The 25,124-nt window shown below is 48.1% G+C and overlaps 1 protein-coding gene across 1 annotated transcript in view; it reads right to left on the reverse strand.

Annotated features, from left to right (window-relative positions):
- Window positions 1–25,124, reverse strand: part of LOC144752933 (butyrophilin subfamily 2 member A1-like) — a 367,375-nt gene that overhangs the window by 135,432 nt on the left and 206,819 nt on the right. The window contains exons 8-9 of the mRNA XM_078640750.1: window positions 25,048–25,068; window positions 16,386–16,406 (exon numbers count right to left, since the gene is read on the reverse strand). Coding sequence (XP_078496876.1) covers window positions 16,386–16,406; window positions 25,048–25,068 — 42 coding nt within the window. The remainder of the gene's footprint in view (window positions 1–16,385; window positions 16,407–25,047; window positions 25,069–25,124) is intronic.

Raw genomic sequence — 25,124 nt, forward strand, 5'->3', positions numbered from 1 at the left:
ACAGCAATCATGGCTGCGGACTGAACTCTTCCTCTTCCGATTAACTTGTCATTCCTCAAAAGGACTCTGGTTGGCCCTCCACTGGGCAACCATGTAATATGGGGTTTGCATGGCCATGTACTGCTCCAGCTCAATAACACCACAGAATGTGAATAAAACATTCCAAATCAAACAGATGTGGCATGTCTATTGTTAGATTTGGGGGTTTCTAGTTGGCACATTAGGTACTTATGACAAATAGGGACCCTTGCCTCTAGTCAGGGTACGGGGGTACACTCCTAAAATAACCCCTGCTCACCCCCTTGGTAGCTTTGCACGAGCAGACATGCTTATCTCAGAGGCAGAGTGTAAAGCATGTGTGACCACATACAGTAACCCAGTGACAACACTACAAACGGACACCACACAAGGGTTATATTAAAAATAAGAATTCTTTATATAGACTCAACACAAGACCACAAACAACACAAATCCACAATACTCTACATTAAAATGGTAGTTTTAGCTTAGTTCAGTTCAGTCCTTAAGATGCAACACTTTGCGTCAATGTACCTTACCATGCGTTGCGCTTCCACAACAAGTAATGTTGCAGCGATGGAAATGCGGCAAAGTTCCGGTGCCAAGAAATAAAGAGGTGAAGATCTTCCAGATGCGGCACATTTTTCAGATGATGCGAGGAGTCTCGGTTCAATGCGTTGACTGCAGAGGCGACACCCTTGTTCAGCGATGCGACGGCAACAGCCTCGGCTGCAGCACTCTTCTCCGACGTTGCGAGAGCCTTCCGCACAATGCGGCGACATCCAAGATGCGATGGCAGCAGCTCCAATAGCTGCTTGCTTCTCTGGGGGTGCGAGGCACTTTTCTCGATGCGGTGTAATATGACAGGTACAGCGCAGACATCCACGATGCGACAGCAGCAGAAGCGACGGCGACACGCTTCCTCGTCATTGCAATACGCTTCTCTCGATGCGGTGCAATACAACAGCAACAGTGCTGACATTCACGATGCGACGGCAGCAGCAGCGACGGCGACACGCTTCTTCCTCGTTGAGTCGCACTTCCAGCTCCTTGCGACACGCAGTCCCTCAGAAGGCCCAAAAACAGCAGCAGGCACTTCCAAAGAACTCTGGGGAGCTGGGGGTTGACGTCTGTTGTCCCTGAGACTTCAGGAGGAGGCAAGCTCTTTTCCAAGTCCTTAGAGATCCTTCACAAGTTGAAAATATAGTATACAAAATTCCTTTCACCTTTCGTTGGCAGTCAAGCAACCACCGCAGGCCAATTCCCCAAGCAGCACTTCAGCTTAGGGATAGTCTTTCCTCAGTTTCTTCCGGTTCCTCTCCTCAGCAAAGGTTTCTTCTTCCAGTCCAAAAGTGATCTAAATTCTTGGGATCAGGGTCCCAATACTTATACCTCAATATCCTTTTTCTTCTGGGGGCAGAGGGCACAGGAGCCTTTGCCTAGTCCAAACCAATTCTTGAGCACTCTGTTTACATGACTCCTTCTTTCCTTTCACAGTGCAGGGCAGAAACATCAGACACCCCACATGAGGTGGAGCCAGCATTGTGGAGAGAAAGCACAGCCTTGGAGCACTTTGTTGACAGTATTCCTTCTCTTCTTTTACTGTGCAGGGCAGAGACATAAGCTGCACCCCAGGAGGTGGAGCCAGCATTGTGGAAGGCAGGCACAGCCCTATGCAAGGTTAAGGTGCGTCTCCTCCCATCCATCTAGATGCAGATCTCTCTATTCACCACTGGGCTGACTCATTCTGTCTCCTGGAATCCCCCAGCCCTGTCACTCAAACTCCAGACAAGGAATACACAACCTAGCAGAGGCAGGCCTAGATAGTAAGACAAGAAAATGCCTACTTTCTAAAAGTGGTATTTTCAAACACAGAATGTTAAACCAACTTCACTAAAAGATGTATTTTAACATTCTGAGTTCAGGCATAATAAACTCGAATTGCAACAGTCAGTTAGGATTATAAGATGTACTAATCTAACTGCCCATTCTGGCCTATGGAGAACAGATACCCTTGCAATAGTGAAAAACAAAAATGGCTGTAATTGACTATTAGGACATGCCACACACACCAGGGCATATCCTACCTTATACTAGTCAGTCAGTCAAGAAGCTTTTATTCGATATGCATGATATCTTATAAGCGTACACAAAATACAGTAAATACAAGAATAAAAAGACATTATTTAAAAAAAAACAGTATTTAGATGTACCTTTAAAATGGATAAAAGGACGTGTAATGTCAAGATAAATTAGCTAAAAATGAATTAAACCGCAATTGACAATCTCTTGCATCGGATCAGCCAAGACTGCTTTAAAAATTTAGCTACACCACAAACAATGGGGGGGGGATGTGTCCGTCATTAGGATGCGCATGGCTACCAGATAACTACTCGTGCCCATATTGCGACAAAGGGGTTTAAGCCAAAAACTCCTAGACTTAGCATAGTCGGGACACTCGAACAGGATATGCGTAATGGATTCTATCCTGGTGGGACAGCATGCACAAAAAGGAGATGTGTGAGCACATGATTTCCACTTAGACACCAGTGCACCGACTGGGAGGGAGCCCACTCTAAATTTAAAATACAATGCTCGATCAAATGGTAGAGTAATACGGTCCAGATACGGCTCGTAAACCACAGTATCTTTTACTATTAAAAAGGCAGCTGTGGATTTACAATGTCCAGAGTTTGTAACTAGCTGGTCCTTAACCCAATTCCAATACAGTCTTTTCAGGACCTCTTTTGGTGGAGCCGATCTAGACAACCAACAATTCCCCAGTCCCAGATCCTCCAAAAGTTTTTTGATGTCTCTCAGCCACTTGCTTTTTGCCCAACCACCCAAGCTCATTATCTCAGCCAACCCTTCAGCATACGATTTTAACTCTTCGCCCCTCCAGATGCGTGCCCATAAGAGTAGTGGGCGAAGGCGGGCTTGGTCTTTTATGTTCTTACATCCTGTGTCCAGCAGCACAGGCACTGTTGGCGTACTTGATGGAATGGCGATTAGGGATTTCAGGAGCTTACTCTCTGCTGATGCCAAGGAGTCCAGACAGCAATTCCCCCACAGTTCGGCCCCATACAAGGCTGATGTTACTACCTTAGCCTTGTAGATGTCGATTACTGGGGCAAGCGACCTCCTGGGTGATGCCCGGAATTCCCTCAGGAGGGCACCTCCCACTCTCTTATGGTTCAATACCATCTTAGCAATGTGGGGCGTCCAGTTCATGCTGTCCGTGATCCGAATTCCAAGGTAGTCAAATTCGGATACTTTTTCCAAGGCGACAGAGTTGAGAGTGGGGGGGCGGTCCAGTTTCCTTGGAGGATTTAGAACTAGAAACTTAGTTTTGTCCACGTTGATTACTAAGCCTTTTGCACCACAGAAGTCCTGGAAACGAGTTAACAGTTTCTGCAGGCCTTGCGGAGTCTTTGATATCAAGAGCGTGTCATCCGCAAAGAGCAGGGTGGGGATCCTCACTCCTCCGAGACAGGGGGCGTCGGCTGGTTCTTGCTGGAGATATTCCACCACCCCATTCACATATAGGGAGAAAAGGGTGGGGGCCAAAACAAATCCCTGTCTCACACCCCTAGACACTGGGATTTTCTCTGTTAGTTCTCCATTTCTTCCCCAGCGGACCTGAGCAAAGGTATGAGCATGAAGGCTTATGAGGAGGGACAGGATGTAAGGAGGCAATCCCAGCCCATGTAGCACCCTCCATAGCTCCTCCCGGGGAACTAGGTCAAAGGCAGTCCTCAGGTCTATAAAGGCCAGATATAGGCTGCCCTTGCCTAGTTCCACCACCTTCCACCCAAGGAGTGCCAACCTAAACGCCTGCTCAATCGTCCCCATTCCTGCCCTGAAGCCTGCCTGAGAGTTTGATAATATTTTATTTTCCTCCACCCAATGAAGGATCCTCCCAAGTATGGCTTTTCCTGCTATCTTTTGGGTGGAGTCTATAAGGCTAATGGGGCGGTAGTTTCCCGGGATTTCTCTGCATCCTTTTTTATAAATCGGGACCACCACCGCCCCCTTCCAGGAATCGGGCACTGGCCCTCCCATCATAATGTCATTGAGGAGTGCTGCAATGACCCTTCTCCATACCACTGGATTTGCCCGCATAAGATCCCCCGGTAGACCATCTGGGCCTGCTGCCTTGAGGGGGGCTACCGACCCTATTACCTTTTCAATCTCTAAAGGTGTAAAGAGGTTATAGGTATGGGGACCAGATACCACTGGGAAGGTTGCCCTTTCACTTAATTCCCCATCCGCCGGGAGGTATAAAGCCCCAAAATGGTTTACCCAGCTTTGAGGGGGAATACTACATGGTCTCATAGATTCCTCTGGCCTGTTCCGGGAGCCTACTAGGTTCCAGAATTCCCTTGAGTCTTTACTTTTGCTAGCACGGAGTAGGTCCTCCCAAAATTTCTCTTCCCACTCCATCCTAGCACTTTTAAGGGAACTATTGTAAGCCTTCCTTGCTTCCAGTATAGCACTGTGGGATTTATGTTTCAGTGCCTCTACGAGCAATGTTTTGTGTACCCTACATGTTTGCGTGTACCATCCATTACCCTGCTTTTTTCCTCGTTTATTTCCTAACTTAACAGAGGGGATAGTAAACACATTGGTCAAGGCCTCTACTAATGAGACAAAGACCCCACTAGCCATACCCACCTCTGTCGGGAAGGACCCCAGATTTGACTCCGCTTGATTTAAGAGGGTTGAGATTTCTCCAACTTTTTCCTCGGAGAGGACCAGTTTAGCCCATTTTAGGCGCCTACCACAGAGAGAGACCACAGACTAGTCAGGGGGAGCTACTGCGGCATTAAGGGGACCCTTTTTAAGAGAGCACCACCACTGGGCCAAGGTCAAGGAAAGTCGGTTGGGGTCTCTATCAATCTTTCGGACCACCACCATGTCCCTCGCTTGGCTCCAGAGATACACCTCTAGTAAGATATAATCTATTCTAGAGGTGTGACCTGGTCTATTGTATGTATGAGCCCCCACCCTGTCTGAAGCTGTCCTTCCGTTCACTGCTCTTAGATTTGATTCTAGGGTCAGGGAGTATAATTGTAGCGCCACTTCTGTCCATCTCCTGATTGGTGGAATCTCTAAAACTGGGATCCCTAGTCTAGCATCCTCCTCGTCCTGGTCTAGGGCGACATCCGAGCCCAGGAGCTCGAACGTGCAGTTCATGTCTCCCGCTACTAGGATACATGACTTGTGTGGAGTTATATTCAATAGTGACTCCAGGAGAGATAATACAGAGGACTTCCTCCCGCCCTTAGTTCCTCTAGCATACACATTGTAGACATTCAGTATAATTCGTCCCCTACCGTCTCTTAAACTAATATTTTGAATGTCCGGGGAACCTGTCTGTGTTTCCTCTATTTTGCAGTCTAGGGAAGCTGCTACCCATATGAGCAGACCACCCGAAGGACGTCCTCTCCCTGATTCAGAGGATAGGGCAGGCACATAATGGGAAGAGAATCCCACCCTATGTACCGACTCCAAGCTCCAGGTCTCTTGAAAAATGCATAAGGAATGCTCATCCAACAGGATCACTCCCTGCCTTCCGCGGGAGCTTTTAGCAGCAAAACTTTCTCTGCCCTGATTATTTTGAGTTTTCAGCGCCTGAGTGCGCTTTTTAAACCCACCCTCTCCTTACCTGTTCAGGGTCCTTGCCCTTGTTCCCTCCCTCCCGCGCAGCCGAGTTGGACGCTGCAGCGGTAGCTCTTCCACTCGCTTCCCGCCTTCAGCGGGCGCCCTCCCGGCCACGCCCACTTCCTGGCCACGCCCCCTGGGACACTACTTAGCAGCTGACTACAAGCTGACTCGCCACAGGATCACTCCCTGCCTTACGCGGGAGCTTTTAGCAGCAAAACTTTCTCTGCCCTGATTATTTTGAGTTTTCAGCGCCTGAGTGCGCTTTTTAAACCCACCCTCTCCTTACCTGTTCAGGGTCCTTGCCCTTGTTCCCTCCCTCCCGCGCAGCCGAGTTGGACGCTGCAGCGGTAGCTCTCCCACTCGCTTCCCGCCTTCAGCGGGCGCCCTCCCGGCCACGCCCACTTCCTGGCCACGCCCCCTGGGACACTACTTAGCAGCTGACTACAAGCTGACTCGCCACAGGATCACTCCCTGCCTTCCGCGGGAGCTTTTAGCAGCAAAACTTTCTCTGCCCTGATTATTTTGAGTTTTCAGCGCCTGAGTGCGCTTTTTAAACCCACCCTCTCCTTACCTGTTCAGGGTCCTTGCCCTTGTTCCCTCCCTCCCGCGCAGCCGAGTTGGACGCTGCAGCGGTAGCTCTCCCACTCGCTTCCCGCCTTCAGCGGGCGCCCTCCCGGCCACGCCCACTTCCTGGCCACGCCCCCTGGGACACTACTTAGCAGCTGACTACAAGCTGACTCGCCACAGGATCACTCCCTGCCTTCCGCGGGAGCTTTTAGCAGCAAAACTTTCTCTGCCCTGATTATTTTGAGTTTTCAGCGCCTGAGTGCGCTTTTTAAACCCACCCTCTCCTTACCTGTTCAGGGTCCTTGCCCTTGTTCCCTCCCTCCCGCGCAGCCGAGTTGGACGCTGCAGCGGTAGCTCTCCCACTCGCTTCCCGCCTTCAGCGGGCGCCCTCCCGGCCACGCCCACTTCCTGGCCACGCCCCCTGGGACACTACTTAGCAGCTGACTACAAGCTGACTCGCCACAGGATCACTCCCTGCCTTCCGCGGGAGCTTTTAGCAGCAAAACTTTCTCTGCCCTGATTATTTTGAGTTTTCAGCGCCTGAGTGCGCTTTTTAAACCCACCCTCTCCTTACCTGTTCAGGGTCCTTGCCCTTGTTCCCTCCCTCCCGCGCAGCCGAGTTGGACGCTGCAGCGGTAGCTCTCCCACTCGCTTCCCGCCTTCAGCGGGTGCCCTCCCGGCCACGCCCACTTCCTGGCCACGCCCCCCGGATCTCGTCTCCCACTCTCACTACTTAACATGTGCCTTTACCGTTCGCGCAGCGGACGGGCGCAGCGGGCGCGCCGTTTGCGCGCCGAAGGCGCGCCTAAGGCAAGCCCGTCTGCGCCCGTCCGCGACCGACCGGGACCAGGGGCCACAGACTCTGCCCCTCGTCTGGCGTATTCTTCGGCCCAACTCTCATCTCTCTCTGCCTCAATCCCTCTTTCCCCATCTATAGCTCTACACTTATCCTCGCATGATATCTACGCTCCCCCCCCCCCCCCCGGTGTCATTTTGCCTTCTTCTTCTTCTACAATCTCTTCTCTGCCTCCCCCTCCTTGTGTTTCCCCCGTTTCCCTTGATGCCTCTGCTATTCTCTTGAACACACGCTCTGCTGTAAAAAAATCAAACCGCCCTTTTCAACCTATTGGATACGGACCCCCCGGATTTTCTTTTCCTCACTGAGACTTGGTTTTCCTCCCATTCACTTCCTGACCTTCTTGCTATCCTCTCTGCAACTCACTACGCCCTCCGTGCCGACCGCCCAGATGGAAGAACTGGGGGTGGCGTGGCGATAATAGTCCGCCGATCCCTGCAATTCCAGCTTCTTTCGCATCCTGGCATCACCAATGTAGATTTTCTGGTGGCCCGCTCTCTCAACCTCCCGGTCCCCCTCACGGTGATTCTTCTGTACCGCCCCCCTCAGTACATGTCCTCTTTTGTGTCCTCTTTGCAGGATCTCCTGGCCACCCTGGCTGTAGACAACTCGTCGCTAATTCTGCTGGGGGACTTTAGTTTCTGGCCGGGCGACCCGCAGGAGGACCCCCTCTCGAAAGACTTTTCCGCTACTCTCTGTTGTCTCAACTTCTCATCCCACGTCTTGACCCCTACCCACATTCATGGTCATATTCTCGACCAGATCTGGTCTCTCCGTTGCAATCCCCTGGTGTCTTCTATCTCCCCCTGTGGTTGGTCTGATCATTTTTTGATCTCCTTTTCAATCCCCTTAGGTCAGCCCGAGAAAGCTACTCTGCCCAAGAACATCTGGGCTCGGTGCTGGAATAAGGTTGATCTCAATGATCTTTCCTCCTCTCTCTCTCTATCGGCTCCCGCTCTGACCGACCTCTCTGTGGAAAATCAGGCGGCTGCCATCCACACTTGGCTTTCCTCGGCTTGCGATCAGGCCGCTCCTCTTAAAAAGATTCGATCGGCCCGTCTTCACGACGCCCACAGGTGGTTCTCCGATGACCTTAGATCCCTGAAGCTCGAGCTTAGACGGTCGGAGCGTCGTTGGCGTCGCACCTATTGCCCCACTCTCCGCCTGAAATATAGGGCCCTCCTCAATAATTACAAATCCGCCATTTTAGCAGCCAAATCCAAATACTTCTCGGACCGCGTTGCCCTTTCGGCCAACAAAACTCGTGAGATCTTTTCTCTGGTCCGTAGCCTTGCCACCTCTGACCGTGCTGGTCTTTCCCCTGCTCCTTCGCAATCCCTCTGCTACTCGTTGAACTCCTATTTCATCAACAAAATAACCACCATCAAGGCCAACATCCCGATTGTTCCTCCCCTTGATTTACCGGACCATCCCCCTCTCTTTTCCCCCGTTTTTGATCATTTCACACCCATCTCACCCGAGCTTTTTCTCGACCTCCTTATTAAGGTCAAGTCCGGCTCCCCGGTGGATTGTGCACCTGCTCGTATCCTCAGACCTTTATTCACTAGTTGTCCCACCCCCCCCCTAACTTTTCTCAACTCTTGTTTGGCCCTGGGCTCTGTCCCTTCTTTCTTTAAGTCTGCCATCGTGCTTCCCATCCTGAAGAAAGCTGGCCTGGATCCCTCCCTTCCATCGAACTTTAGGCCGATTTCCCTCCTCCCCTATCTAGGGAAGATTCTTGAGAGCCATGTAACATCTTGTCTCTCTTCTTACATCGAGGGGAACAACATCCTGGCCTCCCACCAGGCCGGCTTTCGTCCGGGCGATTCTACTGAGGGCGTGGTCCTTGCGGTCCTTGACGAACTGAAGGGCAAGGCCGATGGCAACCTTCCTCAGGCCTTAGTCCTTTTGGATCTGTCCGCTGCGTTTGACACGGTCGATCATACTATTCTTCTTGATCGTGTCAGCGCAGCGGGCATCCAGGGCGCTGCCCTCTCTTGGATCGCGTCCTTTCTGCAGGGACGCTCACAGGCAGTTCACCTCTCCTCCTTCTCGGCTCCTCCCCTTCCGGTCACGTGTGGGGTACCCCAAGGCTCCTCTCTTTCCCCCCTCCTCTTTAACCTCTATATCCGTCCTCTCATTTCCTCTCTCCTTGAGCTGGGGGTCTCAGTGTATAATTACGCTGATGACCTCCAGCTCGTCTTTGATCTATCCTCCCCCACCCACTCTCTTCCCAAGCTCAGGTCAACTCTTGTCTTTATTTCTCAGTGGATGAGCCTCAATCATTTGAAGCTCAACCCTGACAAGACAGAGCTTGTCCTCACTGGTGGCCCCTCCAACCCTTGGTCCTCTATCCACTGGCCCCTTTCGTTTGGTCCTCCACCTTCCCCGGTTCCCTCTGTTCGGACTTTGGGCATCAAGGTCAGCAATGACCTCTCGATGCACGCGCACATTAGTTCTGTTGTATCTTCTTGCTTTCTCTCCCTCCGCCTCATCCGTAAGATCTCCCGGTTTTTTTCTGTTGATGCCCTCAAAGTTATCATCACTGCCCTTATTACATCCCGCCTGGATTATGGCAATGGCCTGTATGTAGGCATTCCTGCCTACGAGACCCGTCGGCTCTAGGCCATCCAGAACCAGGCGGCCCGTCTTGTTCTTCGTCTTCCGAAGTTCTCCCACATCACTCCCGCCCTAAAAACCCTTCACTGGCTCCCCGTTCAGTTCAGGTCCCAGTTCAAACTTGCCTGCCTGGCCTTTCGGGCACAGGCCCGGTCCGCTCCTCTCTTCATCAACTCTCTGATCTCCTCCCATGCCCCTCCCCGTTCCCTCCGATCCTCCTCCCTTTCTCTCCTTCATGTCCCCCGCTTCCGTAAGTCCCGCACAGGGGGCACCCGCTACTCTGTGCGTGCTCCGCAAATCTGGAACTCCCTTCCCCTCTCTATCCGCTCCATTCCCATTTTTTCTCATTTTCGGAAAGCCCTTAAAACTTTTTTCTTTCTTCAGGCTTTCCCGGGCTAAACTCTCTCGCACCAGTTAGGCAGATACCGATGTGTTCCTTAGCGCCAGGAAGCCGCTTGGCCACAGAGCGCTCTATAAATTTCTTTTTCATTTCATTTCATTTCATTTCATTTCATCCACCAGGGCATTCCAATCTGGAAGGGCCAACTTTCTTGCGATCCCTGCGATATTCCAGCTGAGAACCTTAAAGACCTGGTCCGTCACAGTTGGTATATCGCCGGTCGCAAGAACACTACTGACCGGGGACCTCACAGAAGGAACATGCAAATTACACTCAAGAGGGGTTGGCAGAGAGACTACCGACCCACTGTCGCTTACTAATGAGGGAAAGGCTGTTCGTGGTGGTGACCCTACCCTAGGGCCTATTCTGTTAACTGATACCACATCTGTATCTGCAATTACCCTCATGTCGCCCTCCTGCAGTCAACAGCTTCCTGGACCCTGCGGGTTCAACCCGTTGGCACCTGGACCCCCAGCCCTTTGTGGGTCCAAAATTTGGCAAGAGCCAAAAGTACTAGGACCCTCCCAAGGCGGCGTGGCAATTTGCCTGGGGTAGAAAAAAGTTAAGTCCACTACTTTGACCCCTTGAGAATCCATGCTTTTTATAGGGCCACAGATTGAGCTCACTACTCTGGGATCTTGGAAGTTTATTATTACACAGTCCCCCTCCTGTGTTTTTTTCCCTTGCCCTATCCACCCCACTCTGCGGACACTTAAAATAAGCCCATCCACACCAGTCGAAATAGGCTTGTTTAACTTTAGTCAGTGGATGCACTTGTTTTTAAGTGACTGGTGGTTTTCCAGATGACCTTCCTTTAGTGGGGGAACATTTACCAGTACTGCAACAAAAGGTTGGCAATCTGGGGGGAGGTTTATGGGGGGGATCTGTCGTCGTAAGTTAGGGCGGACCGCTGTGGTAACAGCTGGGGTTGTAGTTAAGGGGGCAGTTTTGGCAAACATTCCTGACACTGATCCCTTAATTTTGTCTTGTTTACCAGGTATATGACTTTCTTTAGGTTTACCCTTACTTGCCAAGGGCTGCCTTTGTGGAGTTTGCTTAGGTGTAGATTTCGCAACCACTATGGGCGTTGTCTTTCCCTTAGGGTGAGGCCCTGCTACAGGTGGGGTAGAAATTTTAGGGACTTGGGCTCACACTCTGCTAGGTTCAGACTTATTTGACCTGGTAAGGGAATTAGAGTCTACCTGTGGTGACGAGGAAGCTAGAGGAACTACCTGGGGCGCACTCCCCTCTAGGCCAATATCCTGGCTGTTACTTACTCTATTTAGGTGTTTGAAAGTGGTGTTAAGTGAGTAAAAACCATCTAGGGTTGATTGCTCCAGTTTGTCTATTCTAGCCCCCAAGCCCTTAACCTGAGTCAGCAAGGGCATCAAGAGACTATTTACCCTCTCCAGAATGCAATCAATAGTCATGGAGACAATAACTGCAGGGGCATTATCAGTACTATTGCAAGGGGGCGTGCAGTTATTTGAACCCATTTGAGAGGCTACAGTATCCCCATCCACCTCTGCCTTATCCTCTTGCACCAGCCCCATTGCATTATTCCCGCCCTGACCAGAAGGCTTTTTTGTTTGTTTAAAGAACACGGTCTGTCTCACCTGCCTCTTCTTATTAGAATTGGCTGCCTTTTTAGTTTTGTCCCTTTTCTTTTGCTTACTTGCCTTGTGCATCGATGGCACCACTTCTAAATTTACTGTGGTAGGGACTGGGGCTATGGATAACGGTGACTGGGTTGCACCATTATTTGGAGGCATAGGTGATACTGGTAACGGTGGTACAAATAAGCTACCCTCCTCCTCAATGCCACTAGGAGGAAGCGTGGCCGAATACTCCAACCTGTCTGTGTTTTGCCCTAATTCGTGCAGCGAATGGGGGTCAATGGGGCAACTCTGGACAGCAACATGGAGGGCACATTGGTCTCGCTCACAAGCCGGTGTCAATGCCTGTGCTATGGCCCCCAAGGATGAGCGTCTAGAAGGAAGATAGACCTCAGAGAGACGACGTTCGGAGATAGCAATTTCCTTGTCTATGACTGCCGCCACTCTAGTTATGAAGCGGTCCATGGTTCCAATTACTGGGCTCCCACCGGCAGCTCCCCTTTCGCACTCACTCCTGAGTAATTTACCTGAGCGGGTAGACATGATGAGGGGCAGAAAACCCTAGTGAGCCACGCAACCCGCCTGAACTCGGGGATGGATGACAGAGATGTGGCCCAGCCCTGCCTCCTCCTGCCCCGGACGGCCACAGACGGCCCGCCCTTTGCCCGGGCTTCGCTCGGCGTCCCGCTCGCGTCCCACTGAGCGTTGAGCAGAACGTAAAATAGGCACGTTGCAGGCGGGGGGCGTGTCTGTTGGTGGGCGCGGCCGCGCGCACCTGGGGAAGCAGGGACTCCTGGACTTCCGAGTCCCTGCTAAAGCGCCGACGTGATGTTTTCCTCAAGCGCCTCCAAGTGCCCAGCGCTTTAGCCTCAGCTCTCCCACCTCTTCAAGCCGCGAAGCGGCACCCGCGAAGCGGGTGCGGCGAGAGGCACAGCCCAGCACAGCCCAGCACAGCAGTCGGTCCCGAGATCGAAGGGACAAGCAGCAACAGGCAACAACCTTCACAAACTCCCAGGTGGGATATACTAATAATGCACCCTGCCCTTGGGCCTACAGTAGGGGTGTCTGATATGAAGAAAAGGTAAGGTTTAGGGACTGGCAAGTGGGTGCACTTGCCCAGTCAGCATGACAGTACCAGACTGCACACAGGCTCTGCAATGGCAGGCCTTAGACACACTTTTACATGCTGCTTCTGTGGGAGGCACAGCCAGTGCTGCAAGCCCACTTGCAGCATTTGGATCACAAGCCCTGGGCATACTCAGTGCACTGTACTAGGATCTGATAAGTAAACCAAACCAGCCAATCATGGAATCACTAATCCATACAACAATTTACAATAGGGAGCGCATATGCACTTTAGCACTGATCAGCAGTGGTAAAGTGCCCAGAGTCATAAAACCAACAAAAATAGGTCAGACAAAATACAGGAGGAAGTCAAAAAGTTCAGGGATGACCCTGAAAAAAGGGCCAAGTCAAACATCTATGTTCAATCAAGTATAAAAGTATGGATGAATGTAGGGACATTGTCACCAACTCTCCAGGAGCCGTGCAGCACCACCAAGGGGGGACAACTAGTCCCAGAATCCACTTAACTCCCAAGGGGAAGGAGTAGGACTGCACCCGCGCGCTCAAAGCGTGCCAACTATCACCGCGGCGTGGGATGCACCACCAACTCGCCAGGAGCCATGCAGCACCACCCAGGGGGGACTACTGGCCCCAGAACCCACTCAACTCCCAGGGGGATGAGTAAGACTACACCCGCACACTCAAAGCACACCAACAATTACCCCAACGCGGGGCACGCCTTGGCTGTCAGCGGCAGGAGGAGGCTGGGCTGGGCTGGACCCCCTCTCTTGGTCTCATTACCCTGTGATTGGAGGTGTTGTTCTGGATATTATCTGAACTGTATGTGTCACTACTAACAATCAACAATTTCAAAGATGTATGCAATATGCATTACAAAGAAGGAAGAAACAAGGAGTCAATTGATTTTTAGAGGAGGTAGTATTATTTACCAAGATGCAAAGGGAAAGATCTTTCATATGCCAATACAGTTAAAGCAGCACTGTACAGAGCGGATCTTGTGACAACCCAGTGACACTTGGTGCAAGGTGCTATATACAATTGGTGATAGTGAATGTGCAAGTGCTAAAAACAACAGCATTGGGGACGCATTAACCAAAGTATTTACATCAAATAGTGGCTCCGAAAGACAAGTTATAATCACTTGAAACACAGTTATTTATACAGGAGCACAAGACGTGATATGCATCGTATAATTCAAGCTGTATAGTCGACGGCGTTTCGATCCCCTTTAGTCGGGATCATCATCAGGACAGGGTTGTCGATGGAAACAGTGAGTTAAACCCAGGCAGACGAGCGAGGGTAGTAGAAATCCGAATGGTCACTCAATGATCGGAAGCTGATCGTGGCTTTTGTCTGAACAGCGGGCGGGACTTGCTGCGCCTGATTTAAACAGGGCGGCAGAAGGCAAGCGGGGCTCTTCTGGCGAGTGAGCTGCAGGCAATGGATGCGGGAGCAGACAAAAGCCACGATCAGCTTCCGATCATCACCAATTGTATATAGCACCTTGCACCAAGTGTCACTGGGTTGTCACAAGATCCGCTCTGTACAGTGCTGCTTTAACTGTATTGGCATATGAAAGATCTTTCCCTTTGCATCTTGGTAAATATTACTACCTCCTCTAAAAATCAATTGACTCCTTTCTTCCTTCTTTGTAATGCATATTGCATACATCTTTGAAATTGTCTCTACATAATACCTGTTGGGAATTGTTTTTGCTTACATGATACACCCATCCCAACGAGGTCTATGGGTTTCCTCCTGTTGTTCTTATACTACTAACAATCAAGCAGCAAATGAGCCAACTACTTTACCATAGTGAGACTATTAACATTTATAAACAATCCTGCGCAGCAGGTACTTATGGTACAGGAATTTCAAATATTTCTAGATATCTCAAATACTTCTCACGTTCTATTATAGGAAATGTATGCTACTGTAAGCCCTCTTTAAAGGATGCCACTGTTAAGAAGATGTTTTGTAACTTGTGCCCTGTAATTTATTGCAAGAGGTTGTGTCATTTGTATTGAACAGATTAAATAAACATGGGATTCAAAACTTAGAAATCACAGAAGGGGATTACTTTTTTATGCCCTATTATAAGTGAAACTCCAAAGAGCTACAGTGAATGGGGGATACCCATCTCACATGAAGGAAGTACCAATATTACAACAAAGGTTTCCCTTATTCTGTAGTAATTGTTTGTTTGAGTGTGTCATGAAAAACAACTCAACGGTCCAGGTATTCTGAGCCCTGCCATGTGTGCTAAAATGATACTCTGTCTTTGCTGGCCCCCTCAGAGTTGCAGCAGAAGCTAGAACATAAACAGCAACTGGCTGAAGGCCACTTCTCACTGCGGTTGCCTCTGACTGAGGTTTCTGCTACCAGACTGCATGACATCTGCATCAATATCCCTGGAGTGATGCTTCTATTTAGCTAAAGTCTGATATCTGATTTTTATAGTATTTGATTGCTGATTATATCAAAATAAGACAAATGCTTATTGTTGCAAATGCACCAATGTCGATCATCATAGTGAGAAGATATTGATAACATTTTGATACAATCCTAGACAGCAGGTGCATATGGTGCAGACATTTCTAGTATTTTTTCGCAGCTCTAAAACTTCACGCTTTCTAGGAAAAAAATAAAAAAGACTGAAATTAGCCAAAAAAGTTGAAATTGTGGCGCCTGAAAGTACACCGTGATGGAAGTAGGAAAGTCTGAATGGGATTGTCCCAGGGTTCCTGACATATTCTCCAACAGCTATGAGCCACTGCGGAGCTCCTGATGGACCTATCCAGGATCATTGCATGCTGACTATAGGTAAATAAAAAGAATTTTCAAAGCCAGAAAGGGATACTGGAGCAGCAGCCTTTACCTCTTGGGCTGTTCTGGCCAGACAAAGTCAGTGTTTCTACCATAGCAGAGCTGTGGGATTGGCACCACCCGCACCCTGTGCTGAGCCAGCCGACAGGCGAGGGGAAGTCGAAGAGCGACGGTGCTTCTTTGACTTCTTCCTGTGCTTCGACTTCCCTGTCCCCGAGTGCAAAGACTTCGACAAGGAGTGATGATGATGACTCCACGACTGGTCCCTCAACCTCCCACGGGACCAGGACCTTGAGCGGCATGGAGCCAACTGCCCAGTCTCTAGTAACTTATGGGACCTCTCCTGCAAAGTCTTCGGGCATCCCTCGTACACCAGGTGTCATGCGACTCGAAAAAGAAGTTCACAAAAGTCACAAAAAGATTAGTCAAAACTGTACTAGAGGTACCACTCTTCCCTGATCTGCGCTGGCTAGCGCAGAAAAAGAAAGAACTGATGTCAGCGCGCGAGTGCTGCGTCTAAGTAGCTACCGCAACGTCATCTCGGCAACCACGATGCAAATGATGATCGCGGGGCTGACCGACGTGCAGGGGTACTGCTGACGAAAAAACTTTCCAGATCCAGTCTGACGCCTGGGGATAATTCTAAGGTAAGGAATCTATAACTAACATGTTTCTTTCAGATTTACTTTTATATAAGATCTATTTACGATTGCTCAATTTATAAACTTACCTCTTTCTTTAATTAAATCACCTATAAGAGAAGATGTAGAGAAAACTAATTTAATTTTGTTTTCAGATGTGTAAAATATTTCATCATCAAATACTTTATTCAGAGTTTTCAACCATAAAAGTACATAAATATATACAGTACATATGCAAAACTAAAGATACACAAACTCAATTTACAACACGGTGCTGTGTCATGCCATTACAAAATTTAAATGATCAATGGAAGTGTACCTTTAAAATGTAATAAATAAAATATTTTATAATTAGTTACAATTGGCATTTAAAAAGATATGTAGTTAAAATACAACAAATAAAGACACCGAAGCTAAGAGTTATATAACAAATACATAGGTACTGGGAGACTGAGACAAAGAGAAAGTATAATGCGAAAGTCAATCACTCCAGCACCCTGTATCTGATAGACCTGCTCCAAGGAAGGTACTTGGATACTGCAAAGCAACTAACTGAGAGGATACTGTACAGAGGAACCATGTGGTAACCTCTAGTAGACAAAAAGCAACAAAGGTTGGTATGCAGTTCCTAAAAAGGATAAAGGTATAGTGATTAATGTGAGAAACTGACTGATGTTCAGTAACCAAAAAGGAGGAAGGGGAATTCTTCCTTTTGGGTAGAATGCCCTCACACACCCAGCCCGCTAGGTGTCATGCTTCATCATTGGGCATGCTCTTCGTCGGGACGGCAGTGCAATTCCCGACGGGCACCCTCAGTGGGGGTTCTTTGGCAGAGATCTTTTATCCTTGCCATTAGGTGAGTGCGTGTGTGGGGCCCCAATGTGTAAAAGTGTAGTGTGTGTACTGATAGTGAGTTAAAACAGGGGACGGTGGTCAGGGCCACTTCTTTAATAATCCTGCCTCCTATCCTGGTAAAAAAAGTGATGGCAACTAACCACAGTGATGTGGTGGGTAGTTGCACTTATGTGATCAGCATGTTTCTTGCCTTTTAGTCCCAAGGAGTGGGATCAAGCGGCAGTTCTTCAGGACCAAAAGATAAAGGTTTTTTAATTAACTACAGTAGTTACTGGTTCTAAGGTGTGTTGACCTATGTATTACCAGTTCTGGAGCACCATGAGCGGTGAGCGTCCCTCAGTGCTGGAACCGGCACCACGTGGTAGGTCGGAGATTCTGAAATGACACGTTACTTCAACATCACATCACTGTGGTTAGTTGCCATCACTTTTTTTTAACCAGGGTAGGAGGCAGGATTATTAAAGAAGTGGCCCTGACCACAGTCCCCTGTTTTAACCCACTATCAGTACACACACTCCAATTTACACCGTAGGGCCCTACAAACGCACTCACCTAATGGCGAGGATAAAAGATCTCCGCCAAAGAGCCCCCACTGAGGGTGCCCGTCGGGAATTGCACCGCCGTCCCGACAAGGAGCACGCCCAATGATGAAGCATGACACCTAGCAGGCTGGGTGTGTGAGGGCATTCTATCCGAAAGGAGGTATTCTCCTTCCTCCTTTTTGGTTACTAAACATCAGTCAGTTTCTCACATTAGTCACTATACCCTTATCCCTTTTAGGAACTGCATACCAATATTTGTTGCTTTCAGTACTTGGGCACGTATGCTGGACCTTTGATAAAATAGCCCTCCCCTGTCTTTCCCTTTGTTCACACAAACCTTTAGTAGACGGCATCCAAATTGCTTCCAAAAAGGGATGATCCATGTTTTTCTTGGCCAGGTATAGCCAGAACAGAATAAAATAACGTTCACTAGTGACTCCTCTGGCTGTTGGCAAACTGGACACACAGTGCTTATTGAATTTAAATGGTTCCACTTTGATAATAAAGACACTAATGATAAAGTTTCCAGGAGGGATTTAAGGAAAAGGGACTTTGCAGCAAATGGGTTAATAAAATCCAAGAAGGGTTCACATTGAAAATCAAGTTCAAAATTAAAAAAGAGAACTAAGAAACCCTTCGGACACATTCTGGAATTTGCTGGAATTTACATGGTCCTAGAATGCATCCTTAGGTGTAGTCTTGAATAGATAGGTCGGGGATGCCGAGTAGGCCCATGGGTTCCCTAAAGGCGATGTGTACTAGCAACATTTGGACATAAGACAACCACTTAATTTCACCATGACTCTCCAGTAATACTAGCTCTTCCAAGGGTCCACGATGGTCGGCAAGATCTGCATAGTGTTTCAACCTTCTCCAATAATGTAATAACGTCAATTAGGTCTCATATGTCATTGAATTGAGGCTCAGAGGTTAGTCAGTGCTCTCAAGAATGTATTCTCGTCTACCTCAAGTTTAGTCAGATTCCAAGTGCCCCATACTTCGGCCCCTACAGGGCACTGCCCTTGGCTTTAACCCTGGACACCTAGAGGGGGGCATGGCTTTGAAGCCAACGATGGCGGACGTGTGAGCTGAGAGCTAAGCACCAGCCAGGTTAATTATCCTGAATATAGATGACTCCACCCGAGCCCGAGGGCCCAATACTGGGAGACCACATCACAAGAACTATTAGAGAGGCTGCTGCCTATGCTGACCCGAGTACCTGCTGAGAATTCCCAACCAGCCGTCCCCAAGCGGAGATCGCTGCAGTAAAATGGCGGCCTGATGAGTAATGGACCAAGGAACATCGGACGGAGTCACCCGTACCGGCCGGCAGTGGTGACCGGCAGGCATATCCAATGGCCTGGAGGCACATTAAAGTAAAACGGACTACATCTGAAGTTGGTGTGATGCCGAGGCTGAGTTTGGGACTGCGAGAGAGGCGAGCCTTGAAGTGCGCTCATAGATCACACAAGTGCCCCTCACTCCACAAGGCCATGGGGATCTCGGCAAGCTCTGCACAAGCCAGCATACGCTATTATCCCCTATATTCTCTTCAAGCTATGGCGCACCCAACCGATCCTCTGACTGCGCAGCTAAGCGCTCATCTTATGTGCCACCCCAAGGCTGACGATCCTCCCGGTGCCTGTACTTCACTCACCGCTCTTCACTGAGGCCGCAGCGCTGCTCCCCGTTGTGGGCTTTCAGCACAGAGGGTAATCCCAGACTGCGCTCAGAACACAGACCTGAATCGGTAACCCAAGATAAACGACTGAGGAGACGACAGACGAAAGACCACAATGAAGCCAAGTCCTTCTAAGACAGCAATAGAGAGAGCAGAAGCACGGAAGGCCATGTCTGTCATGATGCGTAGCAGAGACGCCTCTCTGGACAGGGACTCGGAAGTGAAATATAGAACTGAGAACTCTGAGACTGATGACTCACACGTTGATAGTGGTTCTATGCCTGTAGTGACTCCTCAAATGGCTGATGAGCTCATGTGACCTGTGATAAGTTTCTCTCTTTCTATTTTATGTTTCTGCTGTGTTGGGGAATGGTTGGGTGGGCATCTGGGTGGGCGTACCTTGGTGGGGTTGGAACGGCCCGCCAGGCTGTGACGTCTTCCTGCCTCTTTCACTATTAAATAAGCTGAGGGGGAAGACCACGCTCCCCGTAGGCACTGGTGCTAGTAGCCTGGTGCCTTAACTGCCTGTTGCAGGTAACTGTTATGCAGTATTACTGTAAGTTTGGGAAGCTGACAGTTGTCAGACCGCTCGTGGGTTGGGGAGTTTTATGGTTGGGATTGTTGTTATACACCGGATGGTCTGGCATGATTTTGCGGGCGGATGGGGGGTGGAAGGAAGGGGCTGTACATGCTAATGGCTGGCAATGCTGATCTAGTGGAGGAGTATAGACTTCTAATGTGGAATATTAGAGGTATGGGTTCATCCTTGAAACGCTACAGTATCCAGAATTATATCAGATGCAGGGGTGCACACGTGGTCCTCCTACAGGAGACTCACCTTACGGAGTTCGAGGTCACTAGACTCAGACATAGGTGGAGAGAACAACTCTTTGCAACCACGTACTCGGCCTTTGCAAGGGCGTGTTAATATGGATCCGCCCGGGGATTCCCTTCTCCCTCACTCGGAAAATAATAGACACAGAGGGGAGGTTCGTAGTTATCACCAGCACTTTAAATGGGAAATAGATAGCGGTATGCAGTGGGTATGCACCTAACTGGGAGCAGCTTCCCTTTCTCGAGCATTTATCAGGTAAATTGGCAGGAATATCACATGGAAACTTAGTAGTGGGAGAAGACTTCAATTGTGTGTATGATGTGGAGTAGGATAGATCGACTCCTCCACTAAAGGGTATGGCGAAGGTTCCTCTTAGCTGGACTGCGGGATGGGACTTGCTGGACATATGGAGGTTACAAAATACACAACGCAGAAAATACTCCTATTATTCACATTTATATGATTTACACACAAGATTGGATATGTGTTTCTGCTCGGCCACATTGTCCAATGTGGTGACGGAAGGAATATCTGGGTAGATCCCTTTCTGATCCTAGTCCCCTACTCTTGCGATTTACACCCAGCGCTGAGAGGACCCCCATTCCCTTGTGGTGGTTGGACCCAGCGTTGTTGGAGGATGATGGTTTCCGCCAACTCCTTTCTGCAGCTTTGGGACACTACTTTGCCGAAAATCAAGGGACAGCAAGCTCCCCATTAATGGAATGGGAAGTGTTTAAAGTGGTGATCCAGGGACACTGTATGCGACAGAAGATGGGGATCTGAAGGATGGTGACCCAGGAACTAGATGACTTAGAAGGACAAATCCTGACACTGGATAGGGAAATTGCAGGTGATTCTTGTTTGCAGGGTAAATTGGCAGAAGTGAAAAGCCTCTAAAATACCACATGGGATAGATGGAGGGCATTAGACCACAAAACCTACCAATTGAAACAGCACATGGAGGGAGGTAAAGCTGGACGATTGCTGGCCTGGTAGATTAGGCCGGAAAGTAGGGGTACATCTATCCCCATTATAACGGATGCACAGGGCCAGATAATTTCCTCTCCAAGGGCTATAAAAGCTGCGTTTCATACCTATTATGAGTCGCTTTATGGGTTGCTGGAGGTGAGCTGGGAGGGTGAACCTCTCTTATATCTCAAAGGCTTGAGACCGCGACACTGAAACCTCGTTGGCACTACCAGTTACAGCGGGAAAAATTAGAGTGGCTATCAGAGATATGGCTAGAGGGAAAACACCGGGACCTGATGGCCTCCCTGCTGAATTTTACGCTACCTTTGTAAATATTCTAACCCCAAAACTAGCACAGGTGTATGCCATTGCACTTAAAGAACAGCTACTGCTGCCCTCAATTAATAATGCCTAAAACCCAAAACACACATGCCCAATTGACTGAGTTTTGACTACTATCCATGTTAAATATGGAGGCTCAGCTTCAGTGGCTTGCTACATGGTTGGGTGGGAGAGACCTGTCTACATCATCGTTTGCCCCTAAGAAAATACACATGTCTCTGCTCCCTAGGTTGCTTAATTGTCGTCAGAGAATTAATCGAATGGGGGTGTTGCTCTCTGTGGCGGTGACTTGCTGGGATAGATGCATAGCACGTTCCAAGGGAACCCTGCTCTATGCACCCGGTATTCCACTTACAGGTATCCCTCAGGTGGGAAGAGGTCCTCCTCTTACTGACTGACAATTGGTGGGATGGGAAGAGGCGGGCATATGGACAGCTGGTGATTACTACAGAGATGGCGAATTGCTACTGTTAGATGATTTTCTTGAATATCACGAACTCCCACTAGTACAATTTTTAAACTACCATATAATTCGAGGGGCGATGACAGAATTATGGGTATATCAGAGAATGAACCGGGTACCCACCCCACCCTACAGGCACTATTGACTCTGGGTTTGGCAGGGCATTTGGTTAAATGGTTGTATCTGGCAATAAGGGAACTAGCTTCACCATTATTGCCTAGACTGCTAGAGCGATGGGAGAGCATGCTAAATAGACAATTGACTGAGAAAGAATGGGGGAGGGTTTTGGGCGGTCCCAGAAAATATCCCGGAATACAGCTTTTAAACTAGTGCAATTTAACATTATACACAGAACTTACCTTACCCCACATAGGTTAAATGTGGTATATAGCAGGGAGCACCAGGTTGTGCTCGGTGCTCACAACTGGATGCAGACTCCGACCATATGATTTGGTCCTGTGGCCAGCTAGTAGACTTCTGGTGCAAAATTGTGGGTATGCTTAATGGTGTCTTCTCTAGATCACTAGCGTGTTCCCCGGAGATTTGTCTGCAGGGATTATTTACGAGACCCAAGCCACAGAGAATAGGGCATAAGTTTATAGACTTGGCTTTCATCCTAGACCGACTATGGATAACTCTTGGGTGGAAATCAAAACATGCCCCGCTGGTGGTGGCTTGGGAGGAGGAGGTTACTCGCTGGGCTAGAGCAGAGGAACACGCTTTGTTCAAGAAGATAGGACTACAAAACGGCGTTAACCGCTGGCAAAACCCTGGGCCAATATGGTGAAAATGTGGGAACAAAGACACACACCGGATCAGACCCAGATTTCCTCTTCGACCGACTCGGATTACAAAACGGCGTTAACCGCTGGCAGAACCCTGGGCCAATATGGTGAAAATGTGGGAACAAAGACACACACCGGGTCAGACCCAGATTTCCTCCTCGACCGACTCGGACGGATAGATAAAATTATTTACTTAGATACCATGACTCTTCTCTTTCCCTTATCTATGTTGGGACCTTCTTCCCCTCTGCCCCTCTTCTGTTAGACACTGATGGAGATTCTTTAAATGACAATCGTATTTTAAATGCACAGACCTCTGGTGGTTTAGATTTAGTTGTAGTTGAAAGTTTGTTTTGTTTTGTATGGTTTATCTTTTTTGAATGCTGTCTTGTATCAGCCTGGCACTGATTGGGGGTATAATGCAGAGATGGAAAGGTGGACAACAACCATATGTATAAGGGCGAAAAGATACAAAAATAGATGCTCGCCAGCGCCCCACTGAATTGGAGGTAATAACAATTGACTGTTACGAAGATGCTTGTATCCGCCAGGAATTTTTGCCTCCAGTAATATTGTATGTGAATGCGATACTGAGCTTAAAACTTAACATTGCCTTGCAGGATGCACCTGAAATATTATCCTAGCTGTAATCCAAACGTGCTGTAGGGAACGTGCTCTTCTTCAGTAACTGTGCTGGTTTATGTATAAATGCCAATAAAAATGATATTAAAAACAAAAAAACTCCGGACACCTAGAGTACCGGAGAAATACACCTGGTCCGGGATATCCAACAATTTCTTAAAATTGCAGCCGAGTGCAGAGTTAAATTTAGGCTGCTCTTCTCAACATGTGGTTAAAAAAAGAAAAAGTTCTATGTATTGTTGCTCAATTTATAAACTTACCCGTTGCTTTAATTAAATCACCTATCTGAGAAGCTATAGAGAAGACTAATGTAATCTTGCTTTGAGGAAGTGCAATTTATTTCTACAAAGAAAACTCAGAACAAGTATCATTATCTAAATCAGGGGATTTTCTAAATATTCTAATTTATTTTTGAAAAATTACGAAAATGTGATATTCATAAGTATTTCTGTTCATTTAGTCATAAATAGTTTATATATTTGACCTATCACATTTATGATTATTATACTTTTGTATAGCCCTTCAATTATTGGCATGGTTTGTTGAAGTATATGATGTAAACCTCAAATTTCATTTGGAAATTCTTTCTTTAGATGTACTATCATTTGGAAATTCTTTTCCTAGATATGTCTGCTCAAATAGCAAACCAATGATTTTTGAACTTGAAAATGGTAATTTATGAATATTTTTAAGATGGAGTCGAAGAGTCTAAATTGAGTAAAAACCCTTGGTGTGTGTCTTAGGGCCAGATGTAGGTCGCCAAATACCGGTCGGTAACGGCCGATTTCGGCCGTTACCGACCGGTATTTGGTGATTGAAATGTAAGGGGCCTAAAATTTACAGAATCAGTAAATTTACTGATTCGGTAAATTTACCGATTCTGTAAAATACCGAATCGGTAATTTTACCGAATCGGTAAATCTAGATGTAGGTGGCACTGAAAACAGTGCCACAGGCCCTTAAGAATTCGTTATTTACCATGAAATACTATTTCACGGTAAATAACTAATTCCTGTATACATGCACATCTGTGCATATACACCTGCCCTAAGGGCATGTATGTGTGTCACATGGCACACAAGCCAAAATCAGGGGTGCAACAGGGTGTCAAAGTGACACCCTGTCCCCCTTGACAATTCGGTAATTTTACCGAATCGGTATTTACCGATTCGGTAATTTACATTGATTCCTATGGGCCTCTAGGCCCATAGGAATCAATGGCAATTACCGAATCGGTAAATACCGATTCGGTAATTACCGAATCATACAGATTCGGTAAAAATTACAGAATTTTTACCTACATCTGATTTACCGAACCTAGAATACCGAATCAGTAAAATTCGGTATTCTAGAGTCGGTAAATCAGATTTACCTACATCTGGCCCCTAATGTTTGGTTTTGCGGTGCAGAGTGGGACTTGCTTTTCACACTGTGTAGGGGACTCATTTTTTTGTGTAAAGGAAACACAGTTCAGCTAATAGTCCCTGTGCAGCACAAAATAGAGTTCTCAACTTCATCAAAAGCAAATGATGCACGAAAAGCAGTAACAATATACAGACAAGTTGTGTAACATACGTACTCTTACTTAAGTAGATGTGTCCTTGCCCTCACCTTTGTTTCAATGCAATTTCACATACCTTTTTCTTTCTGAAGAGTGTCTGAAAAAAGGATGACAAATGTGTTACTTGTGCAGATTAAATACTTCATTGCTAAA

This window comes from Lissotriton helveticus, chromosome 5_1 (assembly GCF_964261635.1).
Source record: "Lissotriton helveticus chromosome 5_1, aLisHel1.1, whole genome shotgun sequence".
Classification (NCBI taxonomy): domain Eukaryota; kingdom Metazoa; phylum Chordata; class Amphibia; order Caudata; family Salamandridae; genus Lissotriton; species Lissotriton helveticus.